This window comes from Solanum pennellii, chromosome 8 (genome assembly GCF_001406875.1).
Source record: "Solanum pennellii chromosome 8, SPENNV200".
NCBI classification, from domain to species: domain Eukaryota; kingdom Viridiplantae; phylum Streptophyta; class Magnoliopsida; order Solanales; family Solanaceae; genus Solanum; species Solanum pennellii.
Window position 1 is genome coordinate 70,451,370 of NC_028644.1, and position 24,702 is coordinate 70,476,071.

The following is a 24,702-nucleotide window of genomic DNA, read 5'->3' on the forward strand; positions in this document are numbered from 1 at the left end:
AACAATCTATAGAAATAGGTTCAATCAAACAGTTAAACAATACTAGAGTTATTATTACACGAACAAAGTGATTCAAAAAAAAAGGTGCAACTATCTTATGTGAGGTAGGACAGGTAAAGACACGTGACTATCTTATGCGAGATAGGATATGTAAAAACTAAAGTAATGAATTTGATGGACTTAGACTTAGGATTGTAATAGTTGGGCTGAAATTTAAGTATAGGGCTTGAGAAAAAGTGTAAAGTTAGACTTAAAGTTAAATAAAAATTTAACAAAATATTTATATTTTATTTATGAATAATATATAATTAATTATAAAATTTATATATCTAATTTATTAGTTCGATTTGATTATGCGATTTTTATTTTAGTAAAATCAAATACTTTTAAATTTTCAAAATTTAAAATCAAACCTAACCAAACTAAATATCAGTTTTTTGAATTAGTTTTGTTTGAATTGAGATTCAATTTGATTCTTTAACCATAAGCATAGACAATGCTAATTACCATAAATCTTGTAAACTATTATAGGATTTGTAATTTAGAAAACCTTTTACACCTTTTTCTTTTCTAATATATATACTTGATACATACAGTAAATTTAACCAAAAAATGAAAAAGGAGGAGAGAATACAAAACTGGAAACATAAATAAAAAATAGTATTTTATATTCAACCAGAAAGTAGAGGGTCTCGTGATTGGGCATATCATATATAAAAGGTTGGTGGATGAAAATGGAAAACTCAAACCTCACAACTCAAAAGAGAGAGACGCTTCGTGTATTTGTGCAGATCAAAACTCGAATCGGGGAATTTGGGTTTCTCCTGTAATCTAGGGTTCATAACTCCCCCTTTTTTCTATCGCTTTCGGATCTACTAGGGTTCGTCTATTCCTTTTCTCATATTCCTGTTTCTTTTCTTTTTTGTAAATTCAATTTTGAACTGGAATCTCTCTTCTTATTGTTTTTTATTATCATTATTACTAGGTGTTGTGTGGATCATGACGATTCCGGATTCGACCTACATGATGGAAAACGGATCTATTGAATTGCCGTGCACCTCTGAAGAAGAGGCAAGGATCATTCAAGAGCTTATGAGCAAAGCTGAGTCCAATTTGAAACAAGGCAATCTTTACTATGTTATTTCTAACAGGTCTGCTTTTTATTTTGATGTTCCATTCTAGCAAGCATTGCACCGCACCATTTTGTGTTTCTTTCTTTCTTTCCTGTTTTTATTTTTGATTACCTACAAATTCCCATAGGCGCTCTTCTCTTGCCATTAGACCAATGCCTTGGGGACAAATTTCTTTTGCTGCTCACTCACATCTATCAGCTAAATAATTATGGCTTCTGCCACCATGTTATGTTTGTAGTAAATGAGTTAATGTGGTAGTTTTCGATAACTTATCACTACAAGGTATTTTCTTTTTATCAGGTAAAATATATCATTAATACTAACAAGGTATTAGAATATTGATTTAAAGAGCTTAACCTGATATGAACTGTTCCGGAAGTAATTGGGTTATGATATGACTCATTCTAGTCCATGAATTTTAGTTTTGAAACATTAAAAATTTGCTCAAGTTTCCAAGCAGCATATTTTTTTTTGAAACTGGTAACTTTAGTCTGTATATTCACAGGTATACTACAACAAAAGTGTAGTTCCCCTTCAAAAGTGTTACAACTTACAGAATAAAATAGTCTTAGTCTAAACTGTTACCTATAACTAGCACGTCAAAGATATCTTCTGTCCTAGTTAATATATCTTGTTCACACCAAAAATAGAAAAGAGCTCAGCAGTCCATATTGATCTTCTGTAAGCTATTCTGCCAATTTTCAAAACTCCTGCTGTTTCTCTCTTTCCAGATTGTCCACCAAATACATGCCGAGACAAGTTTCCATCTCTTCTCCTTGTCAGAAGCATTGCCATCTCTATTCCAGCTGCTCAAGATTCTTTTAATGCTCCCTGGTTTCACCCATCTTATCCCCTTTAGACAGATGAACATTCTCCATAATTGTTCTGTCCATGTACAATGCAAAAAAAGATGGTTAATTGTCTCAGCATGTTCTCCACATAATTACATCTCGAAGCCAACTAATAGCCTCTTTTCTTTAGATTTTCATGAGTCAAAACTGCTTCTTTTGTTAATAGCCACATGAAGCAATTTACTCTGTAGGGTACTTTTGGTTTCCAGATGATCTTCCATGGCCATTCCATCTCCTGTCCAGCATTCTTGTTGAGTTCCTTGTACACTGTATTTACTGATTGACCTTTGGTACATTCTGCCAAACTAATAAGTCCTTCTTTCCACTGAGGTTGCTGAAAGAGCCTACTGAATCTTGAAATTCTGCCACTTTGTCAATCTCCCAATCCTAAGGTTCCTCCTTAAGAACAAAGGCCATCCTTGTCCGGTCCACATTGTATCCACAGTGGCCTGTTGATGTTGGCATAAAGTGAATAATTCAGGATGTAACTGTTTCATAGGGACAGACCCATTCCATTTATCCTCCCAGAAGGATGTCTTTGACCCATCTCCCACTTCTATCTTGGTTCTGTGATATAGCACTGGCCATAGATTTGTGTAGTGCATTTATATGGAGTACTTATCATTTTAATTATCCACTTATCTTCCATGCCATATTTTGCTATGATGACCTCTTTCCAGAGCATGTTATCTCATTTGCAAACTTCCACAACCACTTCATCATTAGGCTCTGGTTTTGTTCCTAAGATTCTTATGCCTAGGCATCTTGTGTTTTTACTCACCATCAGTTCTTTCCATTTAACAAGATGAAACTTCTTCTTATCTTCACTGCCTTGCCATAAGAAATTTCTTCCAAGTGCATCAATGCTATTAGATACACTAACAGGCATAGGGAAGACTGACATCATATAATATGGTAATGTATCCATCACACTGTTAATTAAAGTCAATCTTCCTCCCAAGGACAAGTACTGACTCTTCCAGCTGGTGAGTCTCTTTTCATATTTCTCCAGTATCCGTTTCCATGTGCCTTTGGACTTGCTTTTAGCTCCCAAAGGCATACCTAGGTAAGTAGTTGGAAGCTCCCCAATCTTGCCTCCTAGTGTTCTGGTCAAAACTTCTGTATTCAGCACACTATTGATAGGATAGATGATAAGTGCTGTTTTCTCACCTATATTATATGTAAGAAAAGGAAGCTACTTGAGAAAGACTCTCTTTGTTCTTCCTCTAGGCAGAATCTACAACATGATTAAGCACTAAGCATATAGAGTTGATAGTTATGTACCAAGTAAAATCATCAATGTGCACCTGAATGGGCTGTACTGGTAGAGAAAGTTTGAGAGCTGAAGTACTACATTGACTATGATTCATTGGATCTGTGAAACATTACCTTAATATTTGTAGAGACCAGGACTGTAATCTTACTAGAGGCAAATAATGCTAGGTGGTTTCTTCTTATCTAAGTCATATGACGCTTCAGCTATTCAGATCCTCCCCTTTGTTGCGGTGGCCATTTTGCAATTTCATTTTACCTTAAAGATTGGTGCTCCATAATATGGTTACAGATGGACACTTCAACCAGTTCCAGATAAGAAATTGATTTGTTGACTACTCTGCTGACTTAGTAGCTGTTTGATTATTTCTTCTTTTTTCTGGTCTGACCTTATGGTATTTAGGTAGTTAAGTGTTTTTCCAATTGCTAAAAAAATAAAAATAAATTAGAACATGTCATAAAGGAATAAACTTGAAAATTCATGCTCTAATTTTGTCTGTATGTTTAGGTGGTTCACGGATTGGCAGAGGTACATTAGGAAGCCTCTTGGTGCTTATCCATTTAACGAGCATGCTACCGAATCTCTGCCTTCTCTTTTACCAAATTCAGCTAATAGACCTGGACCAATTGATAATGGCGATATAATAATTAGAGAAGCTGACAGTGGAGATGATGATCCACAGCTTCTCAGAACTTTGGAAGAAGGGCGTGATTATGTGTTGGTCCCACAAGAAGTATGGGAGAAGCTCTCTGAGTGGTAAGGCTTTCTTGCTTATTTCTCATTCATCTTTCTTTATCAGACAGTGCAGTGGAACTTAACTTGGCAACACCGCTTATGGTGTCTGAGATATACTCCCATTGTTTGTTCATGAGTAGAAGATACTCGATGTTTTGTAGGCATTTTTTGTCGAACAACAGCTATGCGAAATTCCCTATGGTTTTCTTTTGTGAACTTCACTGTTCAGACAGAGTTGTCTGTGGATGGTTATGGTCGACTCTCGTGATTAGAAGTACTATGCTGTTACTTAATGCCCCCTTTGTTTCAATTAAAGTATATTACTTTTCTTTTTTTGTCCGGTTTCAAAATGAATCTCTCTTTCTACGTTTGGTCTTCAATTCCAACATTCTACATGATTAAGTAAAAGGTCTCTCTTTTTTGACCATAAGATTCGTAGGCTATTTTGGTCATTATACACTACATGATTAAAAAATCTCCTTTTCTTAAATTCCATGCCTAGTCAAACTTAGACTCTTAAACTAAAATGGAGTGAGTATTTTTTTTCATTATCAGTGGAAGGGGAGCTGGATTGGAGCAGTAGCTCCCCTTCTTTCTATGTTAGTTAGGGTCTCAAAAAACCCTTTAAGAGCTGATTGTCAAAAACATTTACTCTTCCCTGGGATTCACATGCTATTCTTTTCCCAGGTACTAGCGTACATGTTAGTGATCTGCTAAAATTGTGAGGGATTTACCAGGGTTTTTCACATGCTTTCCATTTCTAATTTTTTTTGGTCTTGCGGTAAACACGCATTGCCTTTAGGTATAAAGGAGGACCAGCATTACCTCGGAAAATGATATCTGTGGGAGATGCCAAGCAACTTAGTGTGGAGGTGTTCCCGTTGTGTCTCAATTTATTTGATACTAGAGATAAAAGCCACAAGGCTTTACGGTTAAGTAAAAAGGTATTTATGGTCTTGTCTCTCTATTTGGTCTCACTAATTTATATAAGAAGATACAGAGTCATTTTTTGCCCCTTCAAAACAAAAGATCACTTATTATCAGGGACTCAAGGTGCACTCTTGTTGCATCATCTTTCTCTCATCTCTAATTATAAATAGTGTACACCTGCTTCTCCATTCATTTGGCCATCTATTGGCTGTTTAAGAATGACATTGGTAAATGCACAATCTGATGATTGCTTTTGCTGTAACAATCTCAGTCATCTTGTTATTATCAATTCGAAAACATGTTTTCTTAGGGATGGTGGGGTGGGGCATAGAAAATGATGTCTGATGTTCTACTGGAGCAATACATGAACTTGCTATTTGAATCATGGTGGTCTTCTTATGTAATTCTGCACCCTTTATAACTTAATAAATGGGTGGAACTGTTAGCTATGTGGAGGTAGATCAATGTGACCGTACTAGCTGTATCATCTGATCGCTTTTTTGGTGTTTTGTTCTGTTGTTTAAATATGTTCTCTTTTCCCAGTTATTTAGCAACTTTAAAATGGTGTGATATGTTTCAGGCATCTTTACATGAACTCTATACCATAGTGTGTAGACTCAAAGAAATTGCGCCAGAAAAGGTTTGTTTCTTTTTAAAATTAGGACATTATCTAGTTTTATTTCATGTCATCAAGCAAAGTTTTCTTAAAATGAGACTAAATCTATACCCTTCTTATCACTTCTTCGATTGTACAGGCACACATCTGGGATTATTTTGAAAAAACGAAGCATACAAAGTTAGTTGCTTCAAACCAAACACTGGAGGACTCCAACCTGCAGATGGATCAAGATGTGAGTTTTTCATACAATATGTCCTCTCTACATTACTAGTGTCGTATGAAAAATGAGAAATACCAGCTGATAGTGATATGCATTAGTAAGAGGGGCCCTTTGGTTTACCACATCAACTAAAATAATCTGAGCATAAAATCTCGCATAAGTAGTACAATGCTTGGTTTGTGGAACAAGAAAAAATAATCGCAGAATAAGTGAACACATGCTTTCTAGTAAATCTTTACTGATGGAATGATCTCCTGCCAGATTCTCCTGGAGGTGCAACCTGAAGGGTCACTGCCTTCTGGTTTTGGCTTCGATTCAACAGGAAACGACTTGGCATTGGTTCCAGTTGAACCTCTGAGATCATCTGTCACAATTGCTGGTGGTCCAACATTGTCCAATGGTTTCTCTACTGGATATAGCTCCAATGCATATCAAGGGAGTTCTTTGAACTCTAGTTATGGCGATATGGAGGATGGATATGATAGTCTGAGGCCTGCAAGTAAAGGCGAAAGGGGAGGGTTGGCAGGATTATCCAATCTGGGAAACACATGCTTCATGAATAGTGCACTTCAGTGTCTGGTTCATACACCTCCGCTCGTCGAATACTTCTTGCAAGATTACACTGATGAGATTAACAGACAGAATCCTTTGGGGATGCATGTAATGTTGCTTCTTTTGTCTATGTTGTGAACTTTTCGTATGGAAGAGATTTATATTCAAGTTTCTAATATCTGTTGTAGTTTTACAGGGTGAGCTTGCACTTGCATTTGGTGAACTATTGAGGAAACTGTGGTCCTCTGGTCGAACACCCGTGGCACCCCGTGCATTCAAGGGAAAACTTGGCCGATTTGCTCCCCAGTTTAGCGGATATAACCAGCATGACTCTCAGGTTGGTTTGGCTCGTCTTGGCTGAGATTGTCATATTTTCCACAGGGTTTGCTCAATGCTAATTTTGGTCTTTAGGAATGCTTCTGTATCATCTGATAATAAATGTACCATGTATTAGCTACTTGTAGAGCCTGTTGTTTTTGCTGCTAGAATATTGCGGGTAGTTTTTCCCACTATAGGCAGTAGGCCTTAAGTTCATATGTTTCCTTTACCTATATGTTCCGAAACACATTTCTCTTGAAATGCTGCTAGATTTTCAGTAAGTGATATGCTTCTATTTATAGGAACTACTCGCCTTCCTCTTGGATGGATTACATGAAGATTTAAATCGCGTCAAGCAAAAGCCGTATTTTGAGACAAAGGACTCAGACGGTCGTCCAGATGAAGAAGTTGCTAACGAGCTTTGGAGATACCACAGAGCCAGAAATGACTCTGTTATAGTTGATATTTGCCAGGTTCTTAGCTTTTTGTCATTTTCTTTCTATATCGACTGGGACTGTCTTGATTGACCTTTATGCAAGTGGTTTTATATTTTTAGTCCTGGGAATTGTTATTATCTTTTTCTTTTTCTCTTCCCTATGTCAGCTTGAGTTCGACACTTACTGGAGGCTGATAGTCACTTTTTTTTTCTTTCTGGTGACAAAGGCTATTTCACTTCCAGTAATGTTTGGATAGAACTTTGTTGGGATATAACACATCTGAAATTGATGTTTGTTTTCTTGTTAGTGCATATGGCCATCAAGTTCACTCATACTGAAGCTATTTATTTCAGGGCCAATATAAGTCTACGCTGGTTTGCCCTGACTGCAAAAAAATCTCTATTACGTTTGATCCCTTCATGTATTTGTCTCTACCACTTCCTTCAACCGTCACAAAGACAATGACAGTAACAGTGTTTTATAGTGATGGCAGTGGCCTTCCAATGCCATATACTGTTACCGTCTTAAAACATGGTTATATTAAAGATCTTGCACAGGCTTTAGAAAATGCATGCTGCTTAAGGATTGATGAATACCTGCTACTTGCAGAGGTAATGTTTTTTTTGCTATTTGTTCACATTATGTATGGGTACCGGACATGTGCATGCCTATGCAAATGTTTGTACCAAAATTGTGTACACATGTAAATATTTTGTGTTGGTTTGTTCGAACTGTGCTACTGTTTGTTACATAATATGTCTCCTGAACAGGTCTATGATCATCGGGTATTTCGATACTTTGAGAACCCTACAGAGATTTTGAATTCAGTTAAGGATGATGAACATATTGTTGCGTACAGGCTCCCGAAAAGGGGGGCACAACTGACAATACTGGAGATTAGTCACAGGTACCGGGAAAAGTAAGTTTAAATCCTTGGATTATATTGGTACTTAATTTTTTTTAAAAAAATTCTCGGATCTTGTGCTAATTTACAAGCTGTTAAAATTAAAAATTTTGTTATTTTTTGCCCACCAGCTGTCCCATTCGTCATGGTCCATTTTTCATGCATTTGATAATTTACTAGGTCTTCTCCTAGTATTGCTTTTTAGCAACTTGAGTGAAAATGTGGACTCATGAATTTGTGATTACTCTCAATTTGGTGTGTCAGGTGTGTTCACATTCAATAGTATAAATTCGTTATTGAGGTTAATAACTGACAAAGAATGAAGTTAATTCTGAATTTCTTAGTTGACTTTTTTACTAGTAATTATACTAATCACTCGTCAAGAAAAGTAACTATTCAAGACTGGTGTCTTGACTATACTTGTGTCTTCACCTGCCGTTAACCATCATGCATTTTCTCCAGGTGTATCATAGACAGTTCGAAGGCCAGTGAGAGGAAGTTGTTCTTGACACCCCTTGTTACTTTCTTGGAAGACCCACATAACGGAGCTGATATTGATTTTGCTGTCCATAAGGTACTTGCTCCATTAAGAAGGAAATCATTTATCTCATCAGCACCTGGTCTTAAGGATGGTTCCGACAATGGTTCTCCCTCGGAAACAATTGAAGTACCAATGAACAGCTGCACTATCCAATTTGGTTGTGAAGGTCAATCAACAGAGTGCATAGATCCAGTGTGGAATTCCAGCATGGAGCTGACATTTCATCTTTGTTTAACTGATGAACGGGGTACTAACTGCAGGCCCGTTGCAAAAGATACGGTGATAGAACCAGTTAGAATGCAAAAGGTTATATTGGATTGGACTGAGAAGGAATATGAGCTATATGATGCGAGCTACCTCAAAGACCTTCCAGAGGTTCACAAAAGTGGACTTACAGTGAAGAAAACCAAGCAAGAAGCTATATCCTTATTTTCGTGTTTGGAGGCCTTCCTAAAGGAGGAACCTTTAGGACCAGATGATATGTGGTATGTCATGAGATGTTTTCTTTTAAGTTTTGTCCACTTGATGTGGATTTTAAGTGTATGTTTATGATTTTAATTCAGGTACTGTCCTCGCTGCAAGGAGCATAGACAAGCCTCCAAGAAGTTAGATCTATGGAGATTATCGGACATACTTGTTTTCCACTTAAAGCGGTTCTCTTATAGCCGATGGCTGAAGAACAAGCTTGATACGTTTGTGAATTTTCCCATACATAATCTGGATTTAAGCAAGTATGTGAAAAGTACGGATTTATCTGAGAGCTCCCATGTGTATGAGCTATATGCAATAAGCAACCATTATGGTGGACTAGGTGGTGGGCATTACACAGCTTACTGCAAGGTACTTTTTATTTTGTCTTGTTCTTTTGTTGAATATTGTAATTGCTAACTAGAATATATTCTTCTTGAGATAGCAAGAAATCAGGAGCTGTTAATATACTATAGTGAGAATATTGAGCTGAATCTCGGCCAAGGGGGTCGTATGGTCTTGGTTGACTGTAGGTTCATTGTATACTTGCAAACAACTGATGGGTTCTTTTAATTGTCAGTTGATTGATGACGACAGATGGTATCATTTTGATGATTCCCATGTTTCACCTGTTGCTGAATCGGATATCAAAACATCAGCTGCCTACGTGTTGTTCTATCGAAGAGTTAAAGCTCAACAAGATGGAGTTGTGGGAGGGTCCTATCAGTGCCATAGAAGCTCTTGAAGATGCTCGACTGGTATCTCTTATCCCCACTTGATAAGGTCTGAATTCTTGGCTGTCCGGCAGGGGGCTAACGTGGTTGGGGCTCATCTTATCCCTAGGTAAATTAGAAGTAGGTGCTCTATCAGTAAGAGGCGCACCAAGAGGAAAACAGAAATTGGGTGAGGCTCTAGTGTCTTTTTTTAAGAGAAATTTTGTAAGTCTTGGGTATCCGTAATAGGCATTATACTCTTGTAGAGTAGTAGTGTTCTTATCATTTTTTAGTGAAGAAGTTGTACTCAAGGACCAGGCATTTTTTTTTTTAAAAATCTAATTACATATAGCAGCATGAGAGTTTGATGAAGAAGTTTTTACCACGACATTTTCTTGTAGATGAAAACAATGGACATAATTGAATGAAAGCCATAAAGTTAGAACAAACCGATTGGAAGCTATTGTATTGTCTTATAAATCTAACTAATAATACCATAAAAAATAATCAAAGAATACAAACATTTGTATTACAAGTGGTAACCAAAGCTCACAAAGTGTGCCAGTGAAATAAAAGGGGCAAGGTAGAGAAGCTGCACGGTAGAAAGACTTGTCACCTGAGAAGGAAAGGAAGAATATTAGTATATCTAGAAATAATAAAATAACATATATAGAAAAAGAAGAAGAAGCTCACCGAATCAGAAGTAATGGCTAGATAACCGGAGGAGGAGCTTGCTGGCGGCAGTGGCACTGACGCTGATGGTGTAGATCCAGACCCACCGGAGCTGCTGCTATTCGTACTCGCTGCGTTGATTGCCGGGACTCCTAAGGGGTAAGCCTGAGATCCGTCCGGCTTGAACAGGCCATAGTTTCGCTCAGAACTAGGACCAGGCTTGAGGTTCTCATTGAACAAGGCAAATACGTATATGTTCAAATCCGAGTTAGGCCTCATGGGTGTACCTTTCTTCTGACCAATAAGCTTCATTAGATTACAGTTGTATTTCCTAGCATTCTCCGGTGTAGCTCCGGCCTCGTTGGCGTCTCCCTTTGACGGCCATCCCGTCTCCGAGATCTGCACGCAGACGTTTTTGTAGCCGATGGAAGCTAAAGCAGAGTGAACAGCATCGATCTGAGCGAAAAGCATGTTGTCGTAGTGTAGATTGGACTGTGGATCGACGATACCAGAGTTGGGCTGAAATAGCACGAAATCAAGGGAGACCTGCTTTGGATTTCCCTTGTAAGCAAAGTAAGGATAAGCATTAATAAGAAAAGGTGAGCCAGTTTTGCAATGGAAGTCCACGATCCGGGTAACACAGTTGACAAGATCCCGACGGAAAGCTCCAGCAGATGGGGGATAGGAAGTTTGTAGAATAGCAAGAGAATGTGCGGTGGTGACAGTGACTTGCTTGTCCAATTTGAGATTAACAAGAGCAGTGTGGACACTTTGCATTGCAGGGAGGAGGTTGTCGGTGAGGATGGTATCGTTAAAGGTGAGAACTTCATTACCGACAGCGATGCAGGTGATTTTAGTAGCAGGTAAGTAAGGTTGGACATTATTTTTAACCCATGATTGAGCTTTAGAAGGATCTTTCATCTTGGCAAGGTACTCATTGCCAAGACTGACGATGAACTCAACGCCGGTGTTAGCAAAGGCTTTGAGGACATGTGGGTCAGCATCATAGAGCTTGATTCTGGTAGCTCCGATGGATTTGACTAATGGTACCACGTTTTCCGGTAAGGGAAGATTGTTGGCAATTTGCCCGTAGTTGATACCTAGAGGAGCCACCATAGTTGGAGTAAAAAACAGCAGAAAAAGGAGAAGAGAAGAGGAGATGGGATTGGGATTGGATTCCATCATCAAATGACAAGGAAGGAGCTAAAGGTGAAAGAACAGAGTAAAAGCAACTAAAGTGCCGCCGAGTGGTGGTGGTTATAAGTAACGTAGCGCCTGCCTGCTTTTTTTTTTTTTTTTTTTAATCTTCTCTTTACTATAAAAATACCATCAACAATCTTAGTGCTAAAAGTAGCATTTTAAGTTTAATTGCTTTAGAGTGACGAAAGAATAATACTTACTTTAGTAAATAGAGAGCATCTTTTTACTACTATTCAATTTGGATTGTAGCATTACTACTACTAGCTGTACTAGCAATAGAGTAGTAGACAAAGAGACAGGTGCCGTTATGTAAAGGAGATGCTTTGCTTTGATTGAGCTGTAGTCCATTCAATCATGCTACCTTACTTTATGAATTAATAATGTGTCATGGGCTCAAAAATATCTTTCTTTTCTAATTTAAAAGTGCTCATTGACATACTTGGTTTCGATGTTGCATTGTTTTCACTTTGAAATTCAACAACCATCTCCTCAAAGTTAGCCAGCTTCTTTCTTTCATATGACCAACCAACTAGTTTGCTTCTTTTAAACAAAATTTATAACTTACCACACTAGCTCTGTATTCATCAAAGGAGGACGGAGCCAGAAACATTGATTCCTTGGGTAATTTTCATTATATATATGTACTGCAAATAATTATGCAAGAAAAAGTATAACAAATTCACGCATATTAGCTACTAGTATTATTTATGCTAACATTACTAAGTATTTAGTTGCAAACATTAGTAATAACTATTTTCTATTGACCGTTTCCTACAAAAAACATTAACCTACTGCTCCCCAGCAAAAACCATTCATTTTATAGATGATTGAGACCCCATAATAGGGTTCTACATAATTAATGACCTTATTGTTGAAACAAGGATAAGACCAAAGCTCATTTAGGGAGTGGCTACATTTTCCTTGGCAAGTGGAGCGATTTCTTCCCCTTCGACACCGGGTTCACTGCCAGAAGCTCCTAAGCCCAATAGCAACGTCTCCCATTTCTTGGCAGGTTCCTGCATGAACACCAGTTGGCATCCATCAGTGCTGACGAGAACAACAAACTGAAGTGCCTACACAAATTATCAAATTGACACCTACCTTCCAAGAGAGCTCCTCTGACATGCAATTTTTTATCATCTCAGCAAACGCAAGGGTGCCATAGACTGCAAGAGCTCTAGTTACTGTCGTTACTATCTTAAGCACATCATCTGGGTCAACAACATCGCACTAACCATATTCAAGAAGCAATAAGTTAATGTCAAGACGAGAATGAACCATGTACAAGTACACAATTGATGTAAAATCACATACTTCAACATTGAAGGCTCCCATATGGAATCCAGTATAGCCTTCTTTCACAGTGTCAACAAGTCCACCAGTTGAGGCACAGATTGGCACCTGACTCATGTCACGTGTGATTATGTTAAAATAAGATATTACCAGTTTTCAGAAATGAAAAGCTTGCTGCAGTAACATTTAGTTGGCATTTATCATTTAGACGAAAAACAAGGTCTTGTGATTCTTTTTTTAAAACTCAGTAAAAGGGTACAAGCTCTTATGGTTCTTACTGTTCCATATCGCATAGCATGTAACTGAATGAGACCACAAGGTTCAAATCTGCTTGGGACCAACATAAAATCAGCACCAGCAGTGATCATGTGAGCCAAAGGGACATTGAATTTTGCCACTCCTTTAGCTTTATTAGGGTACAACACTTCGAGCTGTTCAATCTCCTGCTCAAACTCCTTTTTGCCAGTTCCCTGATGCATAGGATGAGCAGCAGGTCAATTTCAGTTTCAGCACAAGTAAACTCAACAAGAAAGATAGCATGATTCCATTTGGTACTTACAAGGACTACAATTTGAACATCCAATTCGATGAACTTGTGAATTGCAGCAACAAGAATATCTGAACCTTTCTGCTCCTCAAGTCTGCCGATGAAGCCAATCAAGGGGATCTTCTTGTCAACAGGCAAGCCAACTGCTGCTTGAAGAGCCTCTTTTAGTAAAGGTTTTGCGTCCATGACCTGTATAGAGATTTTGATCAGCAAGAAACTCTTTAATTTCATAAACATACAAAATAATTTAGTATATACTGGAGTGGGGAAAAATCTTATCTTACAGTGGTTATATCGTATTTGACATCTGTGTATTTGTCAGTCGCTGGGTTCCACTCTTGTGTATCCATGCCATTCACAATCCCAGTTATGCAAGTCTTACGAAGGACACTGTCCAATTCAACACCCTTGTCAACAGCAGAGACAAGTTCTTGGGCATAGTATGGGCTTACTGTAACCACCCTATGTGATTCTAATATCCCAGCTTTCATCCAGTTGATTTTCCTACCCTTAACAGGTTTCTCATATCTGCAAAATTTTAAAAACTGAATTTACTAGCATCAAAAGTTGGTGGTCTGATTTCAAGCATTAAATACATACCCATCAATGAAATCAAAAGAACCCCTGAATTCATCAGGAAGATTGAGAAGAGGGAAGTCAGAGAAAGAAAATCGGCCTTGGTAGGCAATGTTATGGATGCAGAAAGCGACCTGGAGGCAATGTGAAATTTATCATATATTAATACAACCTTACTGATATGAAGGGTAAAGTGCAATCAAGTGTATACAAATAAATTTTACCTTGGCATTCAAATAGATTCCTCTGGACTGGTACATTGACTTTAAGTAGCAGGGAATTAGAGCTGTGTGCCAATCATTGGCAATGAAGAGAACATCCTCTCCTGCAGGAACAGGCGATGATTACCTACAATGATATACTATGGTTGCTAGTGAAACTAGGATGTGTTACCATATGGTCCTGAGAAGTAGTTGCTACTGTTCAAATTCAAAACTCTAGGTGCCTCTAGGGCTGCCTGAGAAAATAAGGTTAAGAAAACGATTAAAGACAAAAAGTAAAATGCCACATAAAATTCCAAGACAACAGTATAACAAGTAACTTACTTGACACAACAAGCTGAACCTAAGTTCATTGTCCAGATAATCCAGTCCAGCTTTGGGGCCGTAGATTTTTGAACCAGTTTTGCCCCAAACCTTAAAAGCACCAGTAGAGTTAAAAGATGTTCAAAATGTATTCATAATCATAATATGCTTGCTTACTTTCTCCAAGAACATTGGGTGGTCAACAAAAACACGATCAACCCCACGTTTATAGCAGTGAAAGAAGCGAACAATTTCAATGCTGTCTCCAACTTTGACCTGCAGATAAACATTCTTGAATATATTGTTGTATGTATGAAAAGTATTTATATAGGAAGGAGTACCTCAAGGGCAACGCTAGTATCCCAAGCATCTTTGTATTGGTCATAACGGGGGGATATTGTCATTACCCGATGTCCGCGGGCCTAAATGATAATCAAGCTGTAATTGGTGCCGTAGAAACAAAAGAATGAATCATGAGTAGGTAAGACTTACTGCAAGGGCTGGTGGTAGTCCACCAAGAACATCACCTAGTCCACCAGTTTTGCTCCAGGGACCAACCTCAGTACCCACAAAGATCAAGTTCATTCCCTTTCCACAAACAATGGTAGCTGACTTGGTGGATCTCATCATGGGTGTTACCTTAGTATTAGTTCTTGATTGGAGCCCATCAAGCTTGTTAACAGCCCTTAACCCATTGTGTGTCAGAGTATGGTTCCTGAGTCCTATCTGTGACAAGGTTGATTTGGTGTCTAGTGAAGTTTGGACATTTGAGCTTCTTGACACAAAGTGTGAAGCTGTGATGCTTGCCATGTGTGGTCGAAATCTATAAATAAGTACCTACAGATGGATGAACAAAAACAAAACAAAACATGCAGTTATTATTATCATTATATAACACTACTATAACATAAGAAATTCATAATAGAATGATCAGAAATCTCTAGTTACCAGTTGAGGAGACGCTGTGTGTGTGAGTGAGGTGCCTTATTTGTAGCAGGTTTCAGTGACACGTGTCAATTGAATAGCGGGTGGCTATCCCTAAGCGGAAGGCAACTGTGGACACTGTATTATAGGGAAATAAATGCTCATGGATGGGCCCGGGCCTTCACGGCTGGACTTCAACTTGGGCCTGGCAATGGGCCCCTCCGTCCGCTTGGTGTTATATGCTCTTCTCTTCTGTCTCCTAGTATATCTAAAACTAAATAACTCCTTGACAAATAATATATAGAATTTTCTTTTTGTAACGCCCATATTAAGATTGAGGTTTGTTATGGATTTCTCATTCTCTGAGCGTCCCTGTTACTTAAATAAGGGATCAGCAAAAAGTCACAACAAGTTTCCATGATAACAAACAGGTTATATGCATAATTCTCTTATTTAAACATAACATTTATATTTGGGAAAACAAATACTGTTCTCATACTTACTTCTTCCTCTCTTCTATATTTATTTGAAGAACCCTTCATTTACCGGCTGGTGCATTGGGGCGCAAGGATTAAGGTCAGCGCTTCCATGCAGAAGAAACATAATTCTCACCCAAGGTTAATTAATTGCTGCTCACAACTATATATTTCATTTGATTCAGCCAACAACTATATAGAATTGCATTGCAAACAGTTCAAGTGATCCTATGATCATAACCATTTCTTTTTTTTAAAAGTTTTTTAGAGCTTCCACTTCAACAAAGTAGACCAATATCCAGGACCGATACAAGCATATATGAGGCATGCCTATCATATCGGCACTTGACACGGGAGGCTATAAGAGTATAATGAAAAGGCCATCCCATTTTTTAAAAAAATTTTATTTTATGATACCGGTAATTCTATTAGGTATTAGATAACAAACTCTAGGATTTTAATTTTAAAGGAAGCAATTCTCAACTAACTCACCACACATTTGGTGAGGTCAATCAACAGAGTGCATAGATTCAGTGGGGAATTCCAGCATGGAGCTGACATGTCGCCATTCCAATTATGAGCCACTCTTTTCAGGATAAACTTGTTTCAGAGAACGCTCACTCCATTAATAAATAAATAAATAAACAAAACAACTTCCTCAAACTACTAAAGAAAAATAATTACTCATTATAGTAAAGACGGACAAAAAAAGTATATAAAAGAATCAGCTTTGCTTTTTATTTGAAGCATGACATATTCAGTGACACCAGAATTTCAACGAATACATGTATAGTATAATCTGGATTCTCCTGAACAGTGGCTGCCTTGCAGCTCGACAGAAGACAACATAATATAACTATGGAGGAGGACCTAGCTCTTCACAGTGGCTACCTTGCTGCCAAAGTATGTTCTCTTATCGATCAAATGATGTATATAAAATGCCTCGACCCATACTAGAGCAGTTTCACAACCTTTTCCCAATCCCTGCAAACCTTCTAGCAACTCCAAATATAACCGCTTTTGTCAGGAGTCCACGATCAAGACTACAAGCAAGGGCAATTGCCCCACCAACAACTAAGAACCGCGGTATGATCCTCCCTGCAGGCTTCTCAGGTGAATCCTCACGCTCAATCTCAGAAAGATTGGTTTCGCTCTCCATTGATCTGAGATTCTCAATAGCAACTTTGGTGTTGACTTGCGCCATGAAAGCACATCGTGAAATTGGGTCTCCAGACGCTCTATGTCTCTGGTATGCACGTAAACCAGGGTCAATCTTCCTCACAGCTCCCCACATACCTTGCCTTACCCCGAGTTTGGCAATTTCCCAAGGTATACCCATGTCTTCATAATGAAAGAGTAATACTTCACAGGCAGTCATCCGACCATCTCTCTTGGATTCAGCTGTTCATGCAAAAGAATTAAAAGGCAGTTTAGATGTATAGTCATAAAATAACTCTTCTCAGTGATTCAAATGAAACATCTCCAGTTTCAGTCTTAAGACTACATTTGTTGGTTGATCATCATAATTGGTTCAGTAGATTCCATAATTTTATTGGAAGTTTAGCAATCAAGCTAGCAATATCACTTCAAATTACCTGCGCGGATGAACCAACTTGAATAGTAGAGATCAACACGTCTTGGTTTGTTGCGACGGGGCACAGAAGGGCATGGTACACCCTGAACCATGTAAAAATCAAGATTATTCAAGATTTCAGCAAAATGATGTAACATCGGAGAGTATGAAGTGAGTGACGGCAGCTAAAAAAAATAAAACAGGAAGCACCGTCAGGTGTCAACCAATATCAAGTCAACCCAGACAATGAAAAACATGAGGTAGGATCTCCTATTAGGCTACCTGCAATTTAATCTTGGGTCTTCCCCTCTCCTACAGGTATAAACATTCCTCCTTTGAATGCTAATTATGAAGTATCTTAACTATTCAAATGCAAATCTGACAGGAAATATCCAACTCCAGTCAACTAATAGTAAGTAGGAGAGGCTTCACTTTGAAGACAGTAAGTATCAAAGAGCGGAGGCTTGACTCAGATGGTCACCAAAAGTAGTATGAAATGGTTGATTGAGATAAACATTGGTATATCATATAAACAATTTATTTGTTAGATCCTGATGATAACCACGAAGGTAGGAAGGAATAGGTCTTGTATGCAATATGTACAAGGTATGAGTGATTCCTCATCATCACCAGAGAATCCCTATTTAAGTATTTCACACAGCCCCCATGGACAACTATGGGAAGTGACAAGGATGAAGAAAGTTTCATTGAGGGGGAAGGTTCATCCGTTTATCTCCAAGTTACTAGGGTAATGGAGCCTTAGACTGCTCGCTGCAGTCTTGTTCACTGCTACCTTTGAAGGGAACACACCATCAAATCCATTTTTGCCTTTCTGACCGTTAATGAGTGCAGATTAACACATGCACAGCATAGTCTATCCCAAAAATCTCAAAAAAAAAAAAAAAAAAAAAGATGCCAAAAGCAGGGTAGGAAAATGGTTTGGCAAGAAGTTACTGCACTCTCTTCAATTTCAATTGCATACTTGTACACCAATTTCTCTGTATTTACTTAGATAACAGAAAACATAACTTTGCTTATCATTCTTCAGTTCACAACTAATATACTAAGTGCAAAAGAAACACATCAGAAAGAGGAGGACCCTCTTAAGCTGATTTGATACAACTAACTCCACTTCTTTGAGTTCTACTCAGATAATGAAAAATTTAAAATAGCTCATCAGGTTCACAACTAACCTACAATGTCTAAAAGTATGAAACTGTATGACACACTTAAAAGCTATTCATCAATTTCTATCTCTTATTATCTGGCTTTCACTCATATAAGAGATATCGAGTTAGATAACAAATGGCATGCCATGTTGAGAAACATTGTTTACCATAACAAAAAAAAAAAAAAGAGAAGATGATTCTAACAGTAAAGTGTATGCTTGTTTGACATCCACAATTGGCACATACTACTTGTGCACTTATGACAAGCCTTCATTCTCTTACCTTAGTGACGCAGTAGTATGTCCGCCCTGACTCCCAAATTCGACGGCCTATAATGTACTCTCTATCACTGCAAAAGAAGGGAAACTGGACCAGAATGATTTTGGTTAGTCATACTTCAATTAGGCTATCCAAGAGTATGCACAAGTGAAGACAGACCACTATAATACCTTACGCACCCACTGAACCACCATGGTTCCAGTGGTAGGACACTCTTCCAATGTTTCAGCATGTATAAGCATGTCATCCCACTTCAATCGAAATTCATCTTCCCAGAAGAAATCCCTCAACATTTCTGGAGTGGCATCCTCATATACAGTTCTGCTACGATATTGTGGAGGTCCAGTCTAGCATGACATTAAAATGTAATCCAATTAAAGGGAAGTGCAAACTAATTAAATCCCTCCTATCATTACACATACTATAAGGCCAGGGGAGAGAAAGCTACCTCGGGATCTCTACGCCAAGCCTGATAGGACATATTTGGGGTAGAACGATCCATCATCTGAATCCATGCAGGTCCTCCATCTTGCTCTTCAACTAATCCATCTAAGTAACGAAGGTCTGCATCGGTTACTACCGATTTTTCGGCTTCCAGCTGCAATGAACTGATAACAGCAGATTAAATAATTATTGGGGTCAAGGATTTGTGTATCTACTGTTGAGACTCAATTTTGATCCTCCACAATTTAATTAATTTTCAAGCTTCTTCAATTTCAAACAATTTGAAATAATTGTTTTCGAAAATAAAAAAATACTTTTGAAATCATTTTCAAGGCCATTTTGCCATTTCCCTATAAAATACATCTCACTATATATTAGATTCATATACTTGCTACTTTTAATAAAGATTAGGAAAATTTGTTTTACCAAAAATTGTGTTTTAGTCTGTTTTATTTCCCTAAACTAATTTGTGATTTGATTGGTATAGTTGATCTTTTATTTCAAAATAATTACTTTTATCTTGTTGAAGTTAAGAAGCTTAATAATTAGTTAAATTTATGATTTATCTCCTTCCCGTTTTATCAAATTCGGTTTAATTTGATAAAATATAGAAACCAAACAACCTGTTCCTTTCTTTCTTCCTTTTAAGACCATACATTTGGCCCATTATGAAACACCCGGCCCAACTCCAATTCAACCCAGACCCCTCACTCTTTCTTCTCGCTCACAACAAGCACAACGCCAACAATGCTCAACCAGATGAACCCAGCCCTAAATCCTCATTTTGCCGCCTCAATTTCCTCTTTTTTCCTTCAATTCATACACTCCGCGTGCTTAGCACGACTCGAGGACGCCTAGAAGCTTCCAACCAACAGACCCCTACATGATATAGCTCTTGTTGGTTAAAGTTGGTGCAAGAATGCTTTTAACTATGCCTTCCACACTTATTTGCTGACTAAAATTGCGATTATGTTGACTTCTATTATGTGTTAGGATTGGAAGTTGTACTCCTTGTTTCCTTTTTTTCCTCTTTACGCTGGCAGACTTAATTTGCATCATCAAATGTTGATTGAGTTTGTTTACATGTTAAATTAGTATCAGCCCCTTCTTTATTAGTTATTAATTCTTTTTCTTTGTTTTCTTTGCATGCACTCTTCCATTTGAGTCCATTGGTCTCTTGCATATTCCTCTCTTCGAGTCAACCTCCACCAAGTCGCTAAAGGGAAGCAAATACTATTGGGTTAAAACTCAAAAACCAGCAGCAGCTGAAACAGGTAGCGGCAGTCCCAGAGGAACTCATTGTTTACTGTGATTACTCAACTTATTATCTAACTTAGATGAATTCCCGGGAGATTTTTTAATGACCTTTCTTTCACTATTTTGTGACAAGTATTTCAATTTTCAAAACCCAATTTAGTTAAGGCAAACTTAAGCTTGTAGAATAACTTAAGAACCAGCTGTTTCATAGTTATTAAAAAGCTTTAATTCACGTTAATGAATTTGAGCTAACCATTTGGTTCAAAATCTTTAACTTGGATATAGATTATTATTAAGTTAAAAACATTTCCAGGCGCTTGAACTTTTAATTTTTCATTACTTGATAGTACAAATTAATATCTATTCATTTTTATAAAGATTTTTAAAACCAACACAATTCATTTTCTTTAATAAAGTTAGCCAAATTTTTAATCCATCAGTCAACTGGGATCGCATTTTTAAAAGTTAGTTTTAGAAATCGGGTATGTAAAGGAGAAATACAGAAAATGAGAAATTAAAGAGAGAGACTTTGGAAGAAACCTGGAGGTAGAGGATGAAATGGAGGGTGGGGAGTGAGTTTCCTTGATCCAAGAGGGAATTTGCAATTTGAGAGTTGAAAAGCCAGAAGACAAGTTTTGGAGAGAAGGAACATGTGTTGTAGGTACAGAATCAATGGCAAGATTGGCCCAATTGGGCTTCCATGACCATCCAACCAAGACCCCAACAAGAACAGCAATCCAGATGGGTGCCATAAACATCCCCAGCTCTAATATTACCTCCCCAAAAGTTGGTCTTTGTAAAATCTCAAGCAAAGCCGCTACCAAGCCCATAATAAAAAAAGAAGAAGAAGCAACCCCCGATTCAATCGTAAATATAAACTTTGAACACGGCGACGAGTCGAGGGTTTCAAAAAAAAAAAAAAGAAGAAGAAGAAGAAGATAGAGAGATAAAGATAGATAAAACCAACCCTAAAGATAGATAGATAGCAGGAAAGAAAGAGTAAAATTTTACTAAAAAAAAAAGGAAAGAAGGAATCGATTTAGGGAAAAGAGGATAAGGATGTAGAGGTAGAGAAACGTGTTAGCCGATTGCTGGTAGGCCCTCTTTCATTTTTGCTCCTCAGGATTTTAGTTTTTATGTTCGACCAAGTGCTTCTGGTGGTTGTGCTTTACAAAATGAGAAATTGTAATTTTATGTTGTGATATTAGATTAGAAAAACAAGTGGTGGGTGCTTATATATTATTTAAGTTTGTGTTGGAAAAAAAAATGTGTCTCTTTGACAGAGGGTATGGGGTCGGTTATTTACAAAAGTCAAAGTCTTGAAGTAAGTAGTATCGCCGCGTTTTCATTCCTCGTTCAAATCATTTGACCAAGGCTTTTTGTTTTTTGACCATCAACTTTTATTATTATTACATTCAGGGAGATAAAATAAATTTTAAATTAAATTATCTCATAATTAAATTTAAATTAAATTATCTCATAATTAAATTTGTGTTAAAATATCTCAGTAATAGCCAACTCAATTAAGTTCGTTTTTATTTTTATTTTTCTAAATTGGTAGGTTGGTGAATGATGGTCCTTTGACATAAAATAAAAGAGTGAGAAATAGTGTTACCATCAAATTGTCACGTTTAACACAATTTGGATGTTTAGTGATAGTGGGGTATCTCTCTTCTTCTTCATAAGTGAAGTCCCTAGAGATGAGCAAATCGAATAGTGTTTCATTAGAGTGTGCACCAACACAATCAAAAAAAGTTTTATTGGATTTTATACATGAGGAAGATGTGTGAGTGATAAAATAGTGGAAATATATACATATATATTTTGCAAGCTAAGTGATAGAGTTTAGAGATTAAAAAAAGATACAACTAGTATTGTATTAAAGGGATGTGAATAGAAGATTAAAGAGTTTAGATGAAACTTGTAACATAGATAGGGTTTAAGGTCAAATTCAAAAGGAAACCAAAGATGGTGCAATGATTTATCTCCGACCAAACCTAACTCTTGACAACATGGAAACAGTGGTCGGTGCATGTGGTAAATAGTCTTGTTTGTTAATTGGAGTAATTTACATGGACCCCAGTGTGGATCCATAAACATGTCATTCATCATAGCAAATTTTGCTACCTTATAATAATTATTGCAGTTCCCTTTCACTAACACATTGAACATGCATATTCCGTCCACTCAATTTTTTTCAACGATCAATCAATGGTAGTAACATATCTCTTCGCCCTTAACCAGCTTTGGAACATCAATTTTCTGCCCAATTCCAATTAAGTTAATATTCATTGCAGATTTCAAGTCAAAAATTGGGGCTACGATTAGACTGACAGCCAAAAAAATTAAACTGCATATGATCATAAAATTCCAGAAACTAGTATGCCATATTGCTCCATTTCCCTCTTCCATCCTTTCCACTGATTTACATATTCCACTACAATTCCAATCAAACGATGCAGCACAAATGTTCCCAGCTAGGGCCTTCCACTCGCAATCTTTCAATTAAGAGGCCAAATAATCAATCAAATGATGCACCACAAGTAGAATTTTGTGTTGGAATTTTCATGCCATAATATATAATACCCAAGGACTACTTGGCTACAATAAATTATTAATAATGTTATAGACGAGCAATGTCAACTCTTGTAGCAGAAGCCCAAGACCAGAAACCAGTATTCGAGTAAATCTTACCTGGGGGTGTTCTGCAGTACAAATTTCGTTCATCAATATGTTCAACATCAAGCCCAATCAACCAAGAACCAAGAGAAACATCTTCATTTGCATACCTATGTAGAATGTCCCTGACAACAAATTCTTTACGAATAAACAGTACATGTCACAAATAAATCACATGGATATGCAATCAACAGAAACCTTGAGAAAAATTTATCAAGCGAAAAGTGTACCCAGTGATCAATATGTAGGTAGCCAAATCCTTGGAGATCGCATATATTTGTCCAGTTGCATGCCTAAAATACTTATTTCCCTCCTCACCAAATTTCCAGTATTCGGGTTCATGGTAATTCACTCCTCTGCACAAAAAGTATGTCATACTTGAAAATTTTGAACCTTGAAGTACAACTGTAGAAGCTCATTATGGATCTAGAATCTTACTGTAGAAGCTCATTATGGGTCTAGAATCTTACTTCTGTGAAAGAACGGGTCCAGATTTCATGCAACCCACGTACACACAAGGTTTAGATCGATGACGGTCTAACAATGAACCTACAACACCTGTGACAATATATGGAATTAGTACATATTCATCCCTCTCCTACTTAGTGTTGGGAGGATGCATCATTAATTGACTAGCTTAATGCTTAACATAGAACTACAATAATTCTCTGCTTATATCTGTGCAAGGGACTAGCACTGCGAGCAACCTACACAGGCAAATATTTGCTAGGACTCAAATCTTTAAGAGAGATTTTAATGAAAGTAGAAATGTAGAGAACCTAAATTTATAGATATTGGATCGAGCATGCTTAAATGGAGCAACATGGATAATTGAACATCTTATAGGTGTAAGAGTTAGTGTTTCAATTAATTTTGAAACAAATTCATCCGTTTTGAAATAACAAATTCATGAATGTGAGTTGTAACATTCATTTAGTTTAATTCTTTGTTATAAACTTTTGCAATAAGTTTTTTTTAATTCTACGTTATGGGTTTTTGAAAGACAAATTTTTTGTTTCCAATTCATGAACCTAATAAATTCTATTAATTAGAAATCTTCTTCTTGCAAAATTTTTTATCCTATAAATTGAATTTTCTTTGGTTGAAAAAGAGAAGCATTTTAAAACAAAAAAATACTTTCCCTTGAAAACACTTGTGAGACATTGATCAAAAGGTGATATCACCAATTCAAGAATAGAAGAGCAACATTCTTGAATGCTACTTGTTTTGTGGCTTAGTTGAATCCCGAAGATAGAGTTGTTATTTATTCTTCCGATTGCTCGTGGGAGAGACTCCAACTATCTTCAAGAAACGTATTAACGTGCCTCTAAGCCAAGCAAGTTTTATTTTGTATTCCTTGTAATTTTATCATTCTTGTTCATTTGTTCTAACAAT

The 24,702-nt window shown here is 37.2% G+C and overlaps 5 protein-coding genes across 7 annotated transcripts in view; 1 reads left to right on the forward strand and 4 right to left on the reverse strand.

The window, feature by feature from the left end:
- Positions 1–614: 614 nt before the first annotated feature.
- Positions 615–10,066, forward strand: LOC107027916 (ubiquitin carboxyl-terminal hydrolase 9). 3 transcript variants are annotated; one of them, XM_015228971.1, is made up of 14 exons: positions 615–880; positions 986–1,151; positions 3,765–4,013; positions 4,795–4,936; positions 5,503–5,562; positions 5,678–5,773; positions 6,023–6,421; positions 6,510–6,650; positions 6,934–7,104; positions 7,422–7,679; positions 7,839–7,975; positions 8,435–8,998; positions 9,077–9,353; positions 9,562–10,066. In XM_015228971.1, exons 2-14 carry the CDS (start codon positions 1,000–1,002, stop codon positions 9,724–9,726), a joined length of 2,811 nt encoding a protein of 936 aa, XP_015084457.1. In that variant the 5' UTR covers positions 615–880; positions 986–999; the 3' UTR covers positions 9,727–10,066. The 3 variants fall into 3 exon arrangements, with proteins under 3 accessions (XP_015084457.1, XP_015084456.1, XP_027774633.1); XM_015228970.2 differs by having other exon boundaries at positions 620–880; positions 7,839–7,987; XM_027918832.1 differs by lacking the exon at positions 615–880 and having other exon boundaries at positions 1,000–1,151; positions 4,803–4,936; positions 7,839–7,987.
- A 53-nt stretch (positions 10,067–10,119) lies between these two features.
- On the reverse strand, positions 10,120–11,830 carry LOC107027918 (glucan endo-1,3-beta-glucosidase 11). Its single transcript, XM_015228973.2, has 2 exons — positions 10,388–11,830; positions 10,120–10,310 (listed from the first exon to the last, which is right to left on the reverse strand). The coding sequence occupies exons 1-2, from the start codon at positions 11,549–11,551 to the stop codon at positions 10,224–10,226; spliced, it is 1,251 nt and encodes a 416-aa protein (XP_015084459.1). The 5' UTR covers positions 11,552–11,830; the 3' UTR covers positions 10,120–10,223.
- A 405-nt stretch (positions 11,831–12,235) lies between these two features.
- Positions 12,236–15,590, reverse strand: LOC107027917 (granule-bound starch synthase 1, chloroplastic/amyloplastic). The gene is made up of 14 exons (XM_015228972.2): positions 15,455–15,590; positions 14,999–15,343; positions 14,848–14,928; positions 14,684–14,782; positions 14,528–14,617; positions 14,376–14,439; positions 14,207–14,307; positions 14,007–14,116; positions 13,691–13,934; positions 13,419–13,595; positions 13,138–13,329; positions 12,881–12,967; positions 12,668–12,796; positions 12,236–12,582 (listed from the first exon to the last, which is right to left on the reverse strand). Exons 2-14 carry the CDS (start codon positions 15,314–15,316, stop codon positions 12,466–12,468), a joined length of 1,809 nt encoding a protein of 602 aa, XP_015084458.1. The 5' UTR covers positions 15,317–15,343; positions 15,455–15,590; the 3' UTR covers positions 12,236–12,465.
- Positions 15,591–16,618: 1,028 nt separating this feature from the next.
- Positions 16,619–21,828, reverse strand: LOC107028511. The gene is made up of 6 exons (XM_015229599.2): positions 21,169–21,828; positions 19,376–19,535; positions 19,098–19,274; positions 18,931–19,014; positions 17,502–17,583; positions 16,619–17,307 (listed from the first exon to the last, which is right to left on the reverse strand). Exons 1-6 carry the CDS (start codon positions 21,456–21,458, stop codon positions 16,871–16,873), a joined length of 1,230 nt encoding a protein of 409 aa, XP_015085085.1. The 5' UTR covers positions 21,459–21,828; the 3' UTR covers positions 16,619–16,870.
- Positions 21,829–22,357: 529 nt separating this feature from the next.
- The window catches only part of LOC107027901 (beta-1,6-galactosyltransferase GALT31A), an 8,588-nt gene continuing 6,243 nt past the window's right edge, over positions 22,358–24,702 (reverse strand). Inside the window, 4 exon segments of the mRNA XM_027919376.1 lie at positions 22,358–23,126; positions 23,323–23,432; positions 23,538–23,663; positions 23,778–23,865. Of these exon segments, the coding sequence (XP_027775177.1) occupies positions 22,837–23,126; positions 23,323–23,432; positions 23,538–23,663; positions 23,778–23,865 (614 nt within the window). The 3' untranslated portion in view covers positions 22,358–22,836.

Bases quoted from the DNA above. Each gene is read 5' to 3' on its own strand.
- LOC107027918 (XM_015228973.2), bottom strand. From the start codon at position 11,551: ATGATGGAATCCAATCCCAATCCCATCTCCTCTTCTCTTCTCCTTTTT. The intron at 10,311-10,387 runs GTGAGCTTCTTC...TTTCCTTCTCAG, and splicing joins TAGCCATTACTTCTGATTCG to GTGACAAGTCTTTCTACCGT.
- LOC107028511 (XM_015229599.2), bottom strand. From the start codon at position 21,458: ATGGGCTTGGTAGCGGCTTTGCTTGAGATTTTACAAAGACCAACTTTT. The intron at 19,536-21,168 runs GTTTCTTCCAAA...TGCTGTTATCAG, and splicing joins ATTTCATCCTCTACCTCCAG to TTCATTGCAGCTGGAAGCCG. The intron at 19,015-19,097 runs GTATTATAGTGG...ATTCTGGTCCAG, and splicing joins TGGTTCAGTGGGTGCGTAAG to TTTCCCTTCTTTTGCAGTGA.
- LOC107027917 (XM_015228972.2), bottom strand. From the start codon at position 15,316: ATGGCAAGCATCACAGCTTCACACTTTGTGTCAAGAAGCTCAAATGTC. The intron at 14,929-14,998 runs GTAAGTCTTACC...ATTATCATTTAG, and splicing joins GACTACCACCAGCCCTTGCA to GCCCGCGGACATCGGGTAAT. The intron at 13,935-14,006 runs GTATGTATTTAA...AAAATTTTGCAG, and splicing joins TCTTTTGATTTCATTGATGG to ATATGAGAAACCTGTTAAGG.
- LOC107027916 (XM_015228970.2), top strand. From the start codon at position 1,000: ATGACGATTCCGGATTCGACCTACATGATGGAAAACGGATCTATTGAA. The intron at 7,680-7,838 runs GTAATGTTTTTT...TCTCCTGAACAG, and splicing joins AATACCTGCTACTTGCAGAG to GTCTATGATCATCGGGTATT. The intron at 8,999-9,076 runs GTATGTCATGAG...ATTTTAATTCAG, and splicing joins TTAGGACCAGATGATATGTG to GTACTGTCCTCGCTGCAAGG.